At 53.2% G+C, this 12,945-nt stretch overlaps 1 protein-coding gene across 10 annotated transcripts in view; it reads right to left on the bottom strand.

Moving 5' to 3' along the window:
• SH3PXD2A (SH3 and PX domains 2A) overlaps positions 1-12,398 on the bottom strand; it is a 247,292-nt gene extending 234,894 nt beyond the window's left edge. For all 10 annotated transcript variants that reach the window (XR_010935765.1, XR_010935767.1, XR_010935766.1 and 7 more), the window contains exon 1: positions 12,261-12,398. Coding sequence is in view for 3 of the 10 variants with exons in the window: in XM_067709493.1 (XP_067565594.1) it covers positions 12,261-12,332 (72 nt within the window). In the remaining 7 variants the exon portion in view is untranslated. The remainder of the gene's footprint in view (positions 1-12,260) is intronic.
• Positions 12,399-12,945: the final 547 nt, after the last annotated feature.

Raw genomic sequence — 12,945 nt, 5'->3', positions numbered from 1 at the left:
CGCTACCTTCGGGGTCCTCAGGTGCTATCCAAGCCGTTGCTGATGGAGGCTGTATTTCCCCACAGAATCCCTCTTGGGGGGTCAGGGTCAAACCCCAAACAGTCCCCAGAGCGACCTCTCCAGCTGTGTTTTGACCAGTTTCTGTCTTCAGCGAGTCAAGAGGACGCCTCATTGCTGAGCAGAGCACCCGGCCTGGTGCTGGGAGGGACACAGGCACAACTTGAGCTCTTTAGCTGCCTGACCTCACTGCCCACTGCTCTCCCTCTTGCTGATGCCACTGGGCCACACGAGCCTCTTGCTCTTCTCTGCAAAGGCTAGAGGCACAGTCCTACCTCAGGGCCTTAGCATTTGCTGTTCCCTCTCTCTCAACCATTTTTGCTCCAAATGGCCACAGGCCTCACTCCCTCTTCTCCTTCAGATCTTACTTAAAAGTCACTATACAGGGGAGCTGTCCCTGGCCACGCTCTATAAAATAGCACAGCAACTCCCATCACCACTGCCATTCCCTGTCTCCCTCACCTCCCTTAGTTTTCTCTACAGCATTTAGCCCCCATCCAGCACACTACATATTTCACCAGTTTTGTTTATTATTTCCCTCCCCCTATCAGAATGTGAGCTCCAAAAGGGCGGGGAGTTTTATCTGTCCTGCTGTGTTCCCAATGCCACATAGTAAACATTCAAATGTTGACTGACTGATTGAATGAATGAATGAATGAATACAAATAAGCATCAGATTAAGGTCCACCTCACAATGGGCTTTTCCATCAATCAGGCACAGGAGACACAGACTTGCCCCAAACTGAGCAACCCAAGGCCATTCTTGGTAAGAGTTACAGGAGAGGTTAAAACAATAAACTTTGCAAAAATTCACAGACAGAAAACATTGTAAGATGAGAAGTCTTGGAAGCTTCTGGGAGGTGGCAGAAACTAAGCAAAACCATGAAGGATGACCAAGATAATAATAACCACAGCTGCCATCCACTGAACACCAGGCATGTCCCCAGCACCATGTGGAGTAACAACCAAATGGGCTAAGTGCTGTTGTTATTACTACTATTATTCTCATTTTACAGATTAGAAAGTTGAGGCCCATGGCAGGGAGGAAATTTGAACAAGTGAAACAAGGTAGTAAGGGCTTCAGAGCCTGAGCCCATGTATCAGGGGCGTCGGTGCTCTGCTCCCATCCTCTTGCCCTCAACTTCCAACTGCTGCTACCTGAGGCCCTCTCGGGGGCTAGCTCCAGTTGCCAGAGCCTCGTTTAGCCCGAGCAAGCAGCAGGCTGAAAGTGCCTGGGAAATAAACTGCTCCCTGCTCCCAACCACAGCGCCGTGCTAGCCACCATCCTTGGGGACAGGACGTGGAACCCCCAGCAGCTGGAGCTTCTGAAGGACCAGGCTTTTAAAAGTGCCTCTGGACACGAGATCAAGGGGAATAAAAATTTGAATCTCAAAATAGAGGCCAGACCTTGCTAGGGAGCCATTCTAGGTAGCAAGAGGTTTGTTATCTGATCCCAAATACCAGCTCCAACCACATCACATGTTAATAGAGGGGGAAGGTCAGAGTGGGCAGATGACCAGGATTTAATTCAGACCCTTGAAGTTTTATCAGGGACCCACGTGATGTGCTTCCTAGTCTCCCAGCCTCTCTGGGAAGCTCTCGGGAGACAAAGCCACTATAAAGCTGCAGGGCCCCAGCCTTCCAAGGGAAGGTCCACTGTGCATATGCCCTTTGGGCTGACTTCCTTTCTTAAGCCCAGGGCAGTGCTGTCAGCGTTCCATACCCTAGCACAGCCACAGATCAGGGACGAGACTCCCATGGGTGCATGCAGCAGAGGGAGAAATACAGCCGCGGAGACCAGAGTCTGAGGGAGGGCGGAGAGTGTAGAGAAAAACCCAGTGCAGCTAGTTTTGATATGTGTGGATGCCTCCAGCTGAAGGCAGGGAAAAAAGAGAAGTACTCCTACCTAGCAACCTAACCTTTGTGGGGTGGGTAATCCATCAAACCTGCAGGGAGCACAATGGAACCATCGCGGGCTTTCATCACTGCAGAGACCCTGGCTTTCACCGTTCATGGCCACGTGATGCGGGGCAAGATGCTGCACCTCCCTGAGCCCCTGCTTCTTTGGCTACGCAACAGGGGTGATGCTCAGGGTGGCAGCGGGGATTAAAGAAGACGGTGGATGAGAAGCCCTAGCCCCGTGCCTGCACCTAGAAGGGCTCCACTCACACATTCTCCGACCCGACTTCCCCACTATCCCTGCCCAGGAGCTGCCACAACCAGCACTCATGGGGAAAACGAGGCTGCTTTTCTCCAGCTGCCAATGAGCGATGACTAAAGTAAATAATTAACCCCGGCTTGAAACCAAAGTCCAGACATTGTCCTATTACAGGCCTCAACTCTGCGAGAGAAGGATCAGTTTGCCACGCCACCGGGGGCTTAGACCAGAAATCCCTGGGCGGCCACCTCTGGAAGCCCTACCCTCACTGACAAGTGACCGTGCCCCTTCCGGGTTGCCAGGCCCTGTGCTGAGAGCCCGATGAATTCTGCCCAGGAGGCAGAATTCAGGAAAGAGTTTCGCTGTCTCAGAGCCCCACTGCCAGCACCATGCCAGGCCAGCCAGGCCTCCCTCTCTGTTGCTACAAAGAGAAATTCTCCCACACAGGCAAGGCCCTTAAAATAGCCCTTTGGGTCTGGGCCATCAGGAAATGGAATAAAGCTGGGTCAGAATGGGGCCTACCATGAAAGAGTTTACAAAGCAGCCGCTTCAAACAGCAGAGACAATCCCTTCACGCTCAGAACCCTTAGGTGGGCAAAGTCAGCAAGGCAGGCTCTCTCCACAAAGAACACTATTCCCCAGGAGGACGATGCACGGGAACCCGGCAGAAGCTCCCCAACCCCCAACCTGGGGCAGCCCAGGAGAGGGACCAATGCGCAAGTCACAGTGACAGGGTGAAACAGGCACCGCCTGGGGGTAGGGGCCCGAACACACCTGGCTTTGTGCTTGACTAACAATGCAACCTCAACTTTCTGAACCTCGGTCTCCCTATGCATAGAATGGGGTTAAAAATGCATACCTTCAGGGCTGTGTCAGGACCAGAGATTATAAACAAGAGGCCTAGCACAAAATAGGGATTCAATACGTGGTAGCTGTTATGATAATGGCGCCCACGTAATAGAGGTCAAGGTCTCCTTTGTTACTGAGTGAGAATAGTCCTGGAAAAAGGAAAACAGCCAAGGCTCTCTACGGGGGACCACGCAGTGATAGGCAGAAATACAGACTGGCCCGTACCCACGCCATCCCTGACCCTGAAAGTTCACTATCTTGGGCAGCACCCCACCCCCACTCCCTGAGTGATCCATTTCTGTCAGGTCTGGTTCACACTCCAGGGAGTCCAGAGACAGACTGGAGGGCCCAAAACGTCCCACTGCATAATTTATGCTGCACTGACACACACAGAGGAAGGAATCCTGCCCCAACCCTACCGCCCACCTCCTCCCAGGCCTAGGGAGGGTGGCTTCCTCACAGGCAAAGGGAAATGACAGCAAAGGGCCAGAGAAAGCAGCTGAGGGAGGGGCAGAAAGCACAGCTGTTTCCCCTTTGCTAGCTCAGCCCCCTGGATGTCACTTCCTCCCCCCAGGTAACAGCCGGGACAGATGGGACTGGAAATAGCTCTGTCTCTTCCATTCACAAAACTGACAGGCTTGGAAAGAAGCGAAGCGTAGTTCCCAGAGGTGGTTTTCTAGAAAACATCTTCACTGGGGCCTAAAGTGGTCCTGAGTCAACCCTGGCTATAGGCTTCTCAGGGGGCGTAGGATGGCAAGGAAACCTTGTCTAAAAATTCCCTGGCGTCAGGAAAAGCTTCTTTTTGTAAAGCATCCCCTTCACAAATGATTAGGAAACCAGATTGAGGGATCTAGGACCCCTTCACATAGCTGTTTTCTCTGGGCTCAGCGTTTCCCAAAGCAGCTTTCCTCTCCACCCTCCCCTCTACAAGGCAGAAAGGAAGCAGCCCATTTACTGGATGGGCAAATGGAGATCAAGTGGGGAAGGTGACATGTGGAAGGTCTCACACCTTGAGAAGCCAACCAGCCAGGCCTCAGGTGGAATCGCCTTGGGGCCTGGTCTCCCCAGGTGTGGCATGTAACGGAGGGCTGGCTGCGAGGCCTCTATGGGGACAAGGCCAGCTTTGGAGTCAGCAGGCCTGGGTCATTGCAGGCGCCTCTCCACACGCAGCTTCTTAGCTGTGTGGTGTTTGGCAACTCCCTTAAGCTCTCTGGGCCTCAGCGTCCTCGCCTGCACGACATGGATGCCAGCAGTAACTACACGCTTCGGCGGGCTGCTTTGAGAGTTTCCGTGTAAAACTCAGCACGTAGAAAGCATTCAGAACTGTTAGCTGTTATTTTTACTATTACATTTTCCCTAAAGAATCAGGCTTACTGGAATATCTGGCAGTGGAGTGAGGGTTAAATAAATGAAGAGGTAGTTTGAAGCACTGTCTTTATAACTAAAACAGGTTCAGAGAGATGCTGAAGTAGAAGACAACGTTGGCCTGAAAGTTTCAGGTAACACTGAGCCCTCATCCGGGGCTCCCAGCAAGCTGTTCGGTATTAGCCTCCAGACCCTCCAAGGACGGGGTCTCCTCTCTCTTGCCACTGGGGTGCGTTAGCGGCAGCGCTGCGTTTGGGGGTGGAAATGACTGCACCGTGACCTCAGGCCCTGCCAGCGGGGCCCTCCACGGATGTGGCCCAAAGCAGCTGACGCCTCACTCCTTGCTATTCCCCTCCCCCTCCTCCGCCCTCCCTCCCCAAGACCTCTGGGGTGCAATCAACTTTTATGAGGCAGCCTGACCCCTCGGAGTAAGAGCTATAAACAGAGAGGGGCTGGGCTGGGCCTGCAGCTAAGGAGTCCCCAACGCAAATGGGCTTTGTGACCACCTAGAGGGGTGGGATAGGGAGGGTGGGAGGGAGGGAGACGCAAGAGGGAAGAGATATGGGAACATATGTATATGTATAACTGATTCATTTTGTTATAAAGCAATTATACTCCAATAAAGATGTTAAAAAAAAAAAGAGTCCCCAGCGCAGAGCTACAGAAACGGTTCCATGTAGCTCTGTTCCCACCACGGCTGCAACGACAATCCTAGACCAGCTCTGGGGCCCACCAGAAGGGACCCACAGTGACAATCAGCTCCCCTTCCCCTGCAATCCTTGGGAGGAACAGAAGGTGCGGAGGTGTAACAATAAACTCTGAATTCCCTCGGCTGGCCTGTGAGACCCTCAGAAGCGGGCCCACCCTTCCTCCCCATCCTTCTGCCCCACCTGGGTTTTGTCCACGTTTTCTTTGCACGTCCCGCCTCCGGCACCTTTGTTTTTCCCTTTCTTGGAATGCCCTTCTCCTCTTTTTCCCACCTAAATCCTACTCTTTCCCATCCAAATCCTAATTACTCCTCAAGGCCTAGCGTGAAGCCTGCCTTCGCCAGCCAGTCTTCCCTGAAAACTCCAGTTCACAGAGAGCTCCCCCTTCTGAAGCTTCAGGACTTAATCAGTATGAGAACAAATCCCTATGTTGCACCTAATATGTGCCAGGCACTGTTCTAAGGTCTTGACGTTTATTAACTCGTTTACCCTTCAGCACAACCCTTTGAGCTAGGTCCTATTTTCCCCTCATTTTGTTTTGTTTGTTTTTAACAGATGAGGAAACTGAGGCACGGAGAGAGAAGTAACTTGCACCGGGTCCCACGTAGTAAGTGGTAGAGACAGGATTCTGGCCCAGGGATACCAGAGCCCAGGGGCTCTCCAACAACACAGCCTTCCAGATACACGTCATCCTCTCAGGAGGTGCTGCCCGGACTCCTCGGTTATTTTCATACCCCTCTCTCACTGACCCAGCTCTAATGGGGAAGAAAGTAACGAGCTCACAGACTCAGGTGTCAGAGGCCAGGGTAAGAATCCCAGCCTTGCCACTGAGTGAGACTCACATAAACTCTCTGGGCCTCAATTTCCACACCTGTAAAGTGGGGATAAAAACACCTACCTACTTCATGGGATTGTTATGACGCTTAAGTAAAATTCCCTCTGAAGGGTCTCTTCTGCACTGCCCGGCACACAGTAGGTGCTCACAGATGGGTTCTTTCCCTTCCCCCTGCACCTCGACATCCTCGCTGGACTCTGCTCAGCACCTGCTGCTGATGTGACCTGCCTGGAGGTTACTCGGGGGCATGAGAGGGGCTTGCTTGTGGCTCACCGTCCCCCCTGCCCTCCCCCAGTCCCCCCTTCCCTCCCCTCCCCCAGTCCCCCCTCCCCCCTCCCCCCCACCGTGCCCCCTTCCCCCCCTGACTCCACTATAGGTAGCAGCAGCCCGGCCTGGGCATGAAGTCACTCACAGCTCTGGGAATCACCGCTTCAAATGCTCATCACTCTCCTGGACTCTTCCATTACTTTTGGCAACGGCCATGGCAGAGAGCACCTCTGGCCCTGGCTCAGAACCTCTTTCCAAAGCCAGTATTTCCACCTCATTTCCCACACACACCCCTTGTCCTTCCTTATCCCTGGCTCACTGTCCTAACCCATGATCCCTTTCCCGGATTCTCAGAACTCAAAAGAAGTGTGACTACCGTATGTATAACTCTATTATTTGTTTTATTTTATTTAATAAGGAGGCAAAAGAGAATAGAGTTTCCTGTTAGACTTTTTCTGGCCAAGAAATAGTCTGGTCAGTGACTCAGGCTGAGGAAATCAGAAGGCAATTTCCAGGGACCGCTGTGCAAACCCCCAAGTCAGAAGTCCTAACAACACTGCTCTAATTCACTGTCTCCACTGGCGATTAACTCACGCTGGCCTCGGAATATCTCTTTGGAAAATGCAGCAGCTGGCGCTTATATTTCTGGAGCTGGAACCGGTCTCCTATGACATCAAATAGGTTTATTTTTCCCTTCCCTTCGCCTCCCCTCTGCCTGCCGCCACACATGGTGATTCCAATCCTGATTTGTCCCCCCGAACCCTCACTCGGCTCTAAAGAGGGCCATGATAAATGGCTGGCTGTGCTCCCTCTTCCAACAGCCTTGAAGGATGTGGTCGGTTGTTCCATAAGCAAGAATCCTTGTCAGACCTGTGAATCACCCCTAGATCACTTCCCTCCTTGGAGAAGAAGAAACTGTTCTTGCGTGTGAGAGACAGACAGAGACAGAGAGAAAGAGAGCAGGCAAGAGTGCTAACCCATGTGTTGCACTGACCTTGGGGCTAGGATACTATTTGACCTTGCCCTTACCTGCAACACCTCTCTACTCCTCTCCCCCAACACAAGTTCCTTCCCTTCTCCTTCCCAGCTGACCAGGAAGCCATCACTAGGGCAGCTCCAGGAAGCTCTCCAGGTCTGAACAGCTGCTCCTTGTTTATGTGCTTCTCTCCTATGTTGGGTGTTTTCCACGAGGCATGTAGCCCACTTTCCCATCAGACTATGAACAGCTGGGCCTTCCTTTCTTGCCTCAGTCTTTCCTTCTCTCACAGCTTCACCTATTTGATCCTAAACGTACTCAAGTGTTCTGGTGATAAGGAGGACCAGATGGAAGCTAGTATACGTTGAGTACCCATGATGGAGGCCAGGTACTAAGTAGAAGCTTTGCCCCAAATTATCTCAGATCAATTTCCCCAAATCCCTGTGAGGTTACAGGTGAGGAACCTGAGACCCACAGTGACTGGCTGCAGGTTGCACACCTAGGAAGAGTCAGAGGTGGGAGTCAAACCCTGATCTGCCCACCACCACTCATTCCACAGTGGGACTGGCCTGAGAAGATCCTTTCCGTACTGCAGCTGCACACCCTTCCTCTCATGGGGCTGGATCCTCTAAGGGCTTAAGAAAAAATGAAGGGCAGAGAAAAGAATGGGTCTGGGGCCAATTCCTAAAAATGTAGCTGCCAGGACCAAGACCCGAACCTGCAATGCTCTAAACACACAGAATGTATTATTTCCACAGGTGGGTCCTTCATTTATCACAAGCATCACTGGGGAGCAGATATCATCTTGGATTTGTTCCACTCCCCCTGCCTCACAGTGACCTCCTCCATCACCCGTCACACTCTCACCTCCAGGACACAAGGTGCACGTCCCACACAGTGAGCCAGTCCTCAAATACCACATGGCACTGCTCTCTCATCATGTATACCTGAGCCTGGTCTCCCCAACCAGACTCCAGTGGAGGAGAAGGGCCTCACTGTAGGTTCATAGCTTCCTCTGGAGGTAAAGTGACCTGAGTTGACCCAGATCTGCCTTGTACTAACTGGGAGACCTTGGGCAACCTCGAACCTCTCAGTTCACCCATCTGTATAAAGGAATCAAAGACATTCGATGAACTGTAGGAATTACATGAAATCATGCACGCTAAGCGTTTGGCACCATCGATGGTAACTGCTAACACTGGCTATTATCTGCATTCCCTGAAGAGCCCTGTAGAGGACCAGAACACTCATGACTGATATTTGTCTGAAATAAACAATCAGGAAAGGAAAAGACTGTGAAAGCACAATGCCTCCCAAATCCAAACAATTTCTTTTTTGTTTTAGATGCACGAGCTCCTCTCCAACACCAAATGACTTGACATACACCTACACATGCTTGTGGGTACAAAGGATTATGTGAACTGGAACTCAATCCTTATGGAAAGTTTTCAAAGGTATCTGCAGTTTGCAACCAGCACCATCAGGATCATTTGAAAGACAAGTGGTCTGAGGCCAAAGACAGTTTACCTAAAGGTCTCCCCAGGGGCAGCTCATAAAAGCTAAGAGAGGAGCCCAGCTCCATGCAGGGAGCCTGGCCTAAGCAGCAGCTGCCCATCTTCCCCAAACGCACCCCAAGCAGGGGCTTGACAGAGGGGAAGGAAGCCAAGGGCTGACAGCACCACTCAAATGATGGAGGTCACTTGCCTGCCTTTCATAAACAGACCAAAACACAAGACCCTCAGTGTCCAGGCAGCTCCCCCACATCACGGGGACAAGCATGCCTTTGGCTGGATGTCCTGAGAAGACCTTTGCAGTATGTTCCCAGCATTCTGGGGCCAGCAGGGCCCCTCCTGCTTGGGCCCCAGGCCTCTCATCAGCTAGCTCCAGCTAACGTGCACGTCCCATAAAGCGGCTCTGCTCTGCAATTTGCCAAACCGCAGACTCAGAATTCACCATCAGTGGAGGAGAGGCGGGAAGAAGGCATGCTTCTTCAGCGTAAAGGGCTTCCAGAACATACGTGACTTGGGCGCAGTGTGTCCTGCCTGCTACCCACACCAGCGCGCCTTGCCCGGAACACCTGACCTTCTGGTGTGTGGTGTCCACCATGTCAAGGCCGAGAGAGGAGGCGATCCTAAACTTCAGCGGCACAGCCTCCCCAGCATGCTCCTCCTGCCCTGTTGGCACTGCCGACACTTTCCATTATTGGCCCCCTCTCCTTATGTTATGCACTGATGCCCCAAATGTGCAGGAACCTCTTGCTATCACCAGATATTTGGGCTCGTCAACCCCAACCAGCCTTTTACGGTATTTCGATGAACCCAACCCATGACATGGGCAGAAGGCCAGTTAGACCCAGGTGCTGGGACTAGCTGTGTCACAAGTGACTTTATCCCATCTGGTTCTCAGTTTCCTCATCTGTAAAAATGAGGGGGTGGAGCCTCATGAGTCCTCAGGTCCCTGCCAGCTCCACAATTCCATAACACACAATACTCTCTCCTTTAACTGTTTTCCCACAACCTGGGTTCAGGGCTCTGTATGGCCCCATCTGCTCAGTGACATCACTCCCGGCCCCAAACATAACGTCATTGATTCTTACACGGGAAGCGGAGACGTCCCAGAAAACACTGTCCATAAAAAGGGAGGAAATGATCATTTTGAGGGAATTGGACAGGACTTCTTTTGTATTTTTCACACAGAACAAGTTATTATCAATCTTAAAACCCCAAAACTTTCTTCCTTCTTGCCAGACCATTAATAGCTGCTTTTCAAAAGTGCTTTCTTAGTCAGAATCACGCCAAGCTACCATTTAATGAGTGCTTGTTTTGTGCCAGGAACTGCGCTAAGTGCTTTGCATGTATGATCTCATTTAATTCTCCAGACAACCCTCTGAAGTAGATACTATTATTATACTCACTTTAAAAATGAGGAAACTGAGGCCCACGGAGGTTAAATAATTTGCCCAAAGCTGCATAGCTAGTCAGTATCTGAGCCAGGCTTTGAACAAGAGCCTGTAACTCAGAGCCTCAGCGCTAACCACCTCTCAACACTGTCTGCATAGGGCCCCCCGTCACTTTAGCAGCGCTCCTGACCAGGAGTGCATCCTACATCTGTAATCCTGGACATTGCTGGTCAAAGCTAAGATTTGATGTTTCACCTAAAATCCAGAGCCGGCACCTGCCTGGGTCTCAGAACAGAGTGCCATCTGTTGAAAGCAGTGCCTACCTTAACTGAGGACTAGAAAAGAACCCCTAGGGGGCTTCCCTGGTGGCGCAGTGGTTGAGAATCTGCCTGCCAATGCAGGGGACACGGGTTTGAGCCCTGGTCTGGGAAGATCCCACATGCCGCGGAGCAACTAGGCCCGTGAGCCACAAGTACTGAGCCTGCGCGTCTGGAGCCTGTGCTCCGCAACAATAGAGGCCACGATAGTGAGAGGCCCGCGCACCGCGATGAAGAGTGGCCCCCGCTTGCCGCAACTAGAGAAAGCCCTCGCACAGAAACGAAGAACCAACACAGCCAAAAAAACAAACAAACAAGAAAAGAATAATAAGAAAACCAAATGACATTCGAAATGTTTATTTAAAAAGTTCAGGACAAAAAAAAAAAAAGAAAAGAACCCCTAAAACTTAGCCTGCAACATTTGAGAAAAGAACTTAGGAAAGCTGACTTCGTAATAAGTGCTGGGATGTGCAAATGGACATCTGTCCCCAGGGGAGGGTGACCACATGGTGACCCAAGTCCTCCAAAAAGAGCTTTCTTGAAATGGCAGGGCAAGATGCTTGCTGAGCCAGTAACACAAAAGGAACAGCTCTCCCACCAGCACCCACATCTCTGTCCCACCAGGAACCAGACTCCTTGGTTTACCTCCTCCCCAACCTGAGCCCAGGCCCACTTATTCTACTATAAAGAAACCCAAAGATCAGAGCCACTGGGGATAAAGACAGAAAGAGTAGCCTGAGGCTGACATTTGCACAAATCCCAGTCTCCTTCCAACAAGGAATTTCAGAAATCAAATGTGCTGTCCAGGGCAGCAACCAACAGCCTGTTTTAATTGTTAAAATTAATGCTTTGAGCATTCTAAATGCTCCTTTAACTGACTAATTTGCAAATAAGATGCAGTCCTCCGGCTTTGGATGCCCTGCTGTCTGTCTCTTCTATCTCAAGAACAGGAGCAAAGCCGCTAGGACTGGCATTCTCAGGCGTCAAGGACACAGTTTACTGTGGGAAGGATGGGAAGACAGGAGGGGCTGAGATGAAAGGGGGACGCGTCCCACAGGCCAGGAGCTCGGCTCAATCAGCCTTAGCCCCTTCTCATTAAGTTTGGAGAAGGAAGGGGGAGGGGCAGCCGGCTGTTCCTCGGAGACCACAGCAAACATTTGCCTCCTCGTGTCTGGAGATGGAGCATCACTTAAGAGGAAATGAACCCAGTTAAGGGTCATGTCCAGAGGAGGGATAAAAGGAAAAGCCACAATTCTCCTCACACCGACGGACACAAGGACTTTAAGAAGGAAATCAAAGCTCAGGGCTGAAGGTGGAGGTGGGGCAGGGGTGCGGCGTCATCTCTCTGCCCCCAGACCCAGGCCTAGGGAGGCAGAGAACGGAGCAAAAGTGGGAGGCTCGCGTGAGGCTTCCTTCCCCAGGTCAAGCCTCTGAAAGCATCTCGGTCTGTGTGAGCGTGAATGACCCGAGTCCCCAGGGAGGGCCGGGAAGATGCTCTTTCCCAACGGAGCTTCCCAGCGAGGGTTTGACGAACGCTCCCCCCACCATCCTTCAAAGCTCAGGCGGACAGATGACTTCACCGTTGTAACAGACAAGGGCAGCCACTTGCCAATTCCAATGCCAAAAAAAGAAAACGGGCGTGGGGGGAGTGGAGGAAGGTCAGAAAAGGCTTCCCTGGAGATCACAGCCCTGCGAAGAAACTCTACCGCCAAAGGCTGCCCTGTGGGCAATTAGCCCCGGGACTCAACAGCGCGGGTAGGGCAAGGGGCCACCCAGGGCCCTCGGGGGTTCCTGGCCAGGCCCCGCGGGGGTCTTAGGGGCGATACTCACATAGTGCTTGGAGGGGTTCCTCCGTTTCTCCACGTCCACCACGGTGGCATCTTGCACGCAGTAGGCGAGCATCTTCCCCCACAGAGCGAGTGGCGCCCCCCGGCGGCGTCACCTTCTCATCCTGGTCGAGCTCCGGCTCCTTCTCCCGCTTCCCAGGTCCCCGGCCCCCACGCCACCCCGGTCCGGCGCGCCGCTGCCCGGGCTCCCGGCGCCCTCAGGTACGGCCGCGGAGCGGGGACGGTCGAGAGCGGACGCGGACTCCGTGCGCCCGGGCGGCTCCCCGTGGGCCTGCCGCGCGCCCCTTCCCTCCAGCGCCGCCTCCGCCGCTCTCCGGCTCGCCCGCCAGCTCCCTCCGCCGCCCGGTGGGTCCGGCGGGAACTGGCGGAGCAGAGGAGGGGCGGGGGTGTGTCCCGCCGGCGAGAGGACGGGGCGGGGGCCCCGGAGCCTGCTGTCAGCGCGCTGGGGAGGGGCCGGCGGCGCCCCTTCGCCGCGCTCCGGCTCCAGGGGCTCGGCGCTGGCGGAGGCTGTGGGCGCAGGAGGCGGAGGCAGGGCCGGGCCGGGAAGGGAAGGGAAGGGAAGGGAAAGAGGGGAAGCGTGCTGGGAGGGGCTCCGGGCCCGGGGCGACGGGGAGGGGGCTGCAGCCCGGCCGGAGCGCCAAGAGCTCGGCCAGCGGCCTGGCGCGGCG

The sequence above is a fragment of the Pseudorca crassidens genome, chromosome 16 (genome assembly GCF_039906515.1).
Source record: "Pseudorca crassidens isolate mPseCra1 chromosome 16, mPseCra1.hap1, whole genome shotgun sequence".
NCBI classification, from domain to species: domain Eukaryota; kingdom Metazoa; phylum Chordata; class Mammalia; order Artiodactyla; family Delphinidae; genus Pseudorca; species Pseudorca crassidens.
Note: the sequence above shows the minus strand (reverse complement) of the source record. Positions and strands in the feature narration are given on the sequence as shown.